Source organism: Vollenhovia emeryi, unplaced genomic scaffold, assembly GCF_000949405.1.
Source record: "Vollenhovia emeryi isolate VEMERY1.0 unplaced genomic scaffold, V.emery_V1.0 DF940855.1, whole genome shotgun sequence".
In the NCBI taxonomy this organism is placed as follows: Eukaryota; Metazoa; Arthropoda; class Insecta; order Hymenoptera; family Formicidae; genus Vollenhovia; species Vollenhovia emeryi.
In genome coordinates, this window is record NW_011965511.1 from 1,107 (window position 1) to 6,948 (window position 5,842).

The 5,842-nt window shown below is 46.1% G+C and overlaps 1 protein-coding gene across 1 annotated transcript; it reads right to left on the reverse strand.

The window, feature by feature from the left end:
• Positions 1–481: 481 nt before the first annotated feature.
• Positions 482–2,490, reverse strand: LOC105555697. Its single transcript, XM_012002727.1, has 2 exons — positions 1,385–2,490; positions 482–1,192 (listed from the first exon to the last, which is right to left on the reverse strand). Exons 1-2 carry the CDS (start codon positions 1,572–1,574, stop codon positions 627–629), a joined length of 756 nt encoding a protein of 251 aa, XP_011858117.1. The 5' UTR covers positions 1,575–2,490; the 3' UTR covers positions 482–626.
• Positions 2,491–5,842: the final 3,352 nt, after the last annotated feature.

Sequence of the window (5,842 nt, forward strand, 5' to 3'; positions counted from 1 at the left end):
AAACGTCCGAGCGGCCCCGATCCCCGTCTATCTGGCAGCCCTCCCAGGTGGCTAGCCCAGGGTCTGCCTCTCCCCACCGGAAAGATCGGACCATGTCCGATCCAACCGCCGGGGAGCCGCAGCTTCCGGCCCACCCTTCGGCTAGGACCACGTCCCAATACCTCCGGGGTCCGACTCTCCCCCGCCCGCGAGCAGGTCCACGACCAGCTCGTTGACGGAGGAGCTCCCCTTGCCACCGCCCCCATGCCGGAACACCGGCGTGCAATGGGTGACGGTGGCCTCCCCCGAATCCCAGCCGAATGCCGGAGCGCCGGCACTCCGCTGCGACTCCCGCCCTCTCGCCCAGGCCCCCCACCGATCCCTGTCGGGAACCGACAATGAGACCGGAGGGGAAACCCAGGTACTGGTGGGGAGAGCGCGCCTCTCCTTATCGGCCCCAGCAGCCGGAGGTTTGAAGTCAGGGTACTCATCCCCTACCGACGAGTGGTCTCGACCCTGTCCTCCCACAAGGGAGGACAGTGCCGAGACCGGAGTCGTCGGGCTCCCTGCTTCCCCTGTTCAGGGGAAGGGTAGGCTCTTAGTCGACGAGCGCCAGTCCCGGAGACCGCCGGTGCCTAAAACGGCACTCAGCGGCCTCCAGACCGACGCCCGCCTACAAGCCCCCTCACCACGACAAGGTGGCCCACCACGAGGGGGACCATGATCTGACCTGCGTGGCTAATGTACTCAGTCAGTTCTTCCTCATCAATGCCGTTTTCTGACTGTTCTAAAAGTAAAGTGATTGCGGCTCCCAGAGCGACTATAGCAGTCCCGACACAGTTTTGTGTTTTTACAAAATGGTCGTCTCGTTGTTTAGGAATTCCTTTGCATAATGGGAGCACATCCTCGTTTAGTTCGGGTGCCTCCATGTAAAGTTCCCCTTTTCTATCATAGCTTTCGAGGATTTCTGTTTTATTTTTCTCTGGAAGACCTTCCTTCTTCCACTTCATCCATGTGTTTTTTAGTTCCGGATGGAAGCTAATCTTTTTGAATTTTAAATCGCTGGGGTCCGCTCCGAGTACTTTCAAGGCTTCATTATTTGTTGCCTGTTCTGGGGTGTGATCCGAGTTTATAACCTCTTTGACCACCTGAGCCTCATTAATATCTGGCGTCTTAGCTACACTTGGTGACTGATTCTCCTTGTCCTCAGTTCCTAGAGAAAAGAAAGGACATTCTTAGGGTCGCACTTATTGTGCCTTTATGGTAATTTTGTTCTTATTGAACTCAACCAACACCCTTTAAGGTCTTATTGACCAGACAAAACCGTATGGGCTTGTCCCTCGCCTTTCGTATGGAAAGCCAAGGTAGATGTCGAGGCGTATAATCACTTTTGTGATTTACTTACCAACCGCCTCGGTCCGTGAATCTGCGTTGGGTGGGGCCTGTGCCCCTTGAACAACGACTAGTGTCTCTACCACCTTTGTAAGGTTATCTAATCTTTCTTGCAATTTTTCGAGTTTTTCCTCGTTCCTGCTCCTCTTATGACGACTCCTCGACCTCGATCTGGGACGGCTCCTCTTTTTCTCCTTCGACATTTCCGATTAGATGATTAAAAAAAGGCTGGATTCTAATTTGACTTGTTACGCGCAAGAAAAACGTCTCGATGTTTCGGCACAACGAAACAATATGAAGGAAAGGGCCCAGGAGGTGTGGTGGAAGGATGGTGGAGGGCGCCACCTTCTTTCAAAGGCGCGCTAAACGTTGTGATGTTAGGCATGGCAGGCATGACTACAATACTATCATCGAGAACGAGACACACAATATAATGTCGACTTTAGGTCGACTTTCAGTCTATAGTTAAAGTCGACAATAAACCATCCTTTAGATAGTAGACTAAATGTCGACTTAAAAAGTTGACTTCAAGGTGACTAAAAAATGTCGACTATCAGCCGGCAAACAGTCATTTGTGCTATGTGGGTATGTACCTTATAATATATATCGTAAATTAAATTTAAACTTGATGTAAAAATCGATAGGAATTACGCACTTAAAAAGCTATAATTCAATTCTCTTACCTTTTTAGGCTTTTTAAAACGTAGGCATTTAACAACGCACCACAACACGTACTGATACTTGTTGAAGAGTCTGCTGTTGGAGACCAACTAACATGAAAATCAAATATCGCCATCTCAAAGAATAAGTAAAAAACCTAACACGTGCAATTGTCTTTTGTCTTTTGTGATACATGCCGCCTACCGCCAAGCTCTTAAAAAGCGGCCGCGGTGCCGCGCGCGGTATATCACAAACACTTTGCGCCCTCAGATAAAAAATCTAACGGCGCCGAACGCTCGCCATTGCAAATGGTACCGACAATAAGCGCAGATGAGTAATATACATAGGAATAAAATCGCTGCATTTCAATTTTTTGTTAAATGTAGTCCAGTGATTTTGCCGCCCCCCTGAAAGTGCCGCCTGATGCGGTCGCCTGTTTGCATCATAGCACCGCACGGCGCTGCCCCCTCCGCAGGGGGGGCGGAACATACTGTCTCCACGCATGTACTTCCGCCGTTGTACTGTTCCACATGGGTTTGCGACTATCCACGTGAAGCGAGATCCACTCCACACCTCGGACATAGTTTGGGTAGTGTTATATTTTAACGAGGTGGAGCCCCCCGTACGGGGGGGGGCGGAACATACTGTTTCCATGCATGTACTTCCATGGCTTACGACAGATGGAGATGAGAGGAGAGATATTAGATTTTAGAGTCCATCATTTTTTTGAAAATTATTACTCGCACAGTAAAAATGAATAGAACATAATATGTATATTTCACAGAGATCTACAACTTTTATTTAAAACATTTTTCAAAATTTGTAATATTTGTGTCTGAAAATTACATATAATTGGTCGACATTGTTTTTTAAATATCTTTTTAACAAACAACGAGCGACGGCTAAAACCTTCTGAGGGTTACTCAGGAGGGTAACCTTGACAACATATGTCAAGGTCAAGGTCATCGGAGCTGACTCCCCTATAGTCAATATTTACCAAATTCAACAATATTACTTTAATACAAACATTTTACCTGTGATTTTGTGTAATACCGAGTATTATATGTATAATACACCATGTAAACATATACATTATAGTATAAGTAATAAATAATATTAAATTGTTACTTATATATATTTTTTTATTACTTTATTATAGCTGTATATATGATCTAACCTGGATTATTTGCATCATGTCTACCCCTTACAAAAAGTACATTATAAATATGGTTTTTCTTAAATAATTAATACTGGGTAAATAATGTTACTATTTGTATTTTTAATTTCTTGAAAAGTGAAATCATAAGAAAACATGATAATTCATGCGGAAAATTTTAACGGTTTTCTTTAAAAATATTATTTTATATTCACTTTAACATTATTTTAGTATTTTTCACTAAATACTAAAATTATAGTTATAAAAAGTAATTAATATTTTTAAGGGAAGGTAACAAGATACCGCATTAATTATTATGATTTCATATAAAATTTAATTTCAAGAAATTAAAAAATGTTTGTGCGTGAAAGGTATAGGGGATCGTGGAACTCAAGAAATGAAATTGATGTTTGTATCTTAGTCTATTAATAAAATGTCTATATACAGGGTGTCTGATGCAAAAGTAGCCAACTTGAAAATAGTGGTAGACTGGGTTAAACTAAGAAGAAATGTCATGTGCCGCGGTACAAAAGTAACAATAGTTATCGAGTAATTAATTTACACGTTTGAGCGAATGAGGATGCAGGAGACGGTAGGCCAGACTCGGAAGGCATTTAAGAAAATCGATCGATGAGCGGGAGGTGGAGCGACGCGCGAGATACACCGTGGTGGGAAGAAACCTAGATGTTTCGGCGGATGTATCGTCGCCACGATAATATCGCCCTTCCTTTCGGAAGAAACGAACCAGTCTTTTCGCGTAAATAAAACTCACACACACAGTTGTACTATGAACTTTATTGTCGGCCAGTGAATCGCCTCGCTACCGAACTCGTGCGAGGGCGAAAGCGAACTCTCTCGACGCAACATGTCGTCGCTTATACCTATAACAAAAAAAACCAAAACCGAGCGTGCTCTCCGCATGCACGCCGCTCGTCGCGCCATCCCTGGCCGGGCCGATTTACATGGACGCCGCTTAAAGTAGCAATCGCTACACAACTTAGCCGTAACACTAGACGTGGCGGGAAGCACGGCGCGGGCGGCGAGCGCGGCAGCGAGCGCGAGCAACGGGCGACCCGAAATATAAACATAGTATCTCGGGCGTCGCTCCACCTCCCGCTCATCGATCGATTTTCTTAAATGCCTTCCGAGTCCGGCCTACCGTCTCCTGCATCCTCATTCGCTCAAACGTGTAAATTAATTACTCATAACTATTGTTACTTTTGTACCGCGGCACATGAAATTTCTCCTTAGTTTAACCCAATCTACCACTATTTTTAAGTTGGCTACTTTTGCATCAGACACCCTGTATATATGTACAAAAGGATTAGAGGTGTTAGCGTCTTGCGCGTTCTTTCGCGAGCTCCGAAAAAACGGCAAGAAGTCCGGGCGTCGCGAGCGACGGAACAAAGCGCTCTCTCTGGCTCGCAATCCCTGAGCACAGGAAAAAACGTTTAAATGCCGCGAGCGGCCGAGTTTGTCACGCGACAAGCTAACGCGTGCTATTCGCCACCAAACTAAAGGCAGAGACAAGCTATCTTTTAATTTTCGTTTAATGCGCGCACAGAACTCACGGTTTTAAGTCGATCGTTATCGAAACCTTTTAGCTAGCGGAAGGCGCGAAGATCGGGAGTTATACTCTGGCTAGCTGAGTGCTCCCGCCTCTTCGAACCCCCCGGATCCCAAATTTCGCCAATCAGCTTTTCGGTTTTTCAAGCCGCTGCGCGCTGGCCGGTCGACCGGGCTATCAGCTGTTTTGGGCCGATGCCTTACATTTGTTTCCTGTTTGGACTCAGCTGATCGCGGGGTCGTCGGCCGTACCTTCGCTGTCGACGCCGATCGTCTCCCGCATTGTCTAGCGACCTAAGAGACAAGGGAAGCGTCGGTTGACGACAAAAACGCTGTTTGGTACCCGCGATCACGTTTGACTATTTCCTTATGAGGAAATTCGTGCGAACGTTTTATGATTCTCGCTTGCGAACCAAGGGTAACGAGACCTTCCTTTTATTTGTCGACGAACTTTTATTTCGCCGACCACTTTAACTAATATTATCGCATTTCGCCTAATGCGATTCTAAACATCCCGCCCGCCTCGTATGGTGAGCCAACGAAAGGCGTCTATGGGTATGGTCGATATATTATATAAAGAATAGCGAGTGTATGTAATACTTTAATTTCTCTTGAGTCCACTAAACTGAGGCTATTGTTTAACTAGAAATATTTCTAGTCTCACAATGCTCAAGAAAAATTTTGAAAGTAGTAATACCATACAAACGAGAGAAAAAAATGTGTACAAACAAAATATAAAGCAAAAACCAAAAGGATATGGGTTTAACCGAGTCGGGTATTAAGGTGGTCGTCACGGTAAGTACCCTTTTATTAATTCGGTTGTAAGTCGCGTGGCCAACGTCGCAATTCAACCTGGATTTTTACCCTTATAGAATGCCATAATGCTTCTACTTAGACTACGCGTTCCGCGAAAGTACCGAGGAGTAGGGTATATAGGCCGGTTCTAACTCGGGAGCTCCGAGGGGGGAGCGGGGCGGGGGGGGGGGGTTACCCCGCGGCGAGGGGACAGCGGGGAGGGGGGTACTCCGGGGCGAGGGGACCGCGGGGAGGAGGGGGAGCGACCTTGACGTCACGCAAGATGCTGACCTG

Coding starts and splice junctions, on each gene's coding strand:
- LOC105555697 (XM_012002727.1), bottom strand. CDS start 1,574: ATGTCGAAGGAGAAAAAGAGGAGCCGTCCCAGATCGAGGTCGAGGAGT. Junction 1,193..1,384: donor TTCACGGACCGAGGCGGTTG/GTAAGTAAATCA, acceptor TCTTTTCTCTAG/GAACTGAGGACAAGGAGAAT.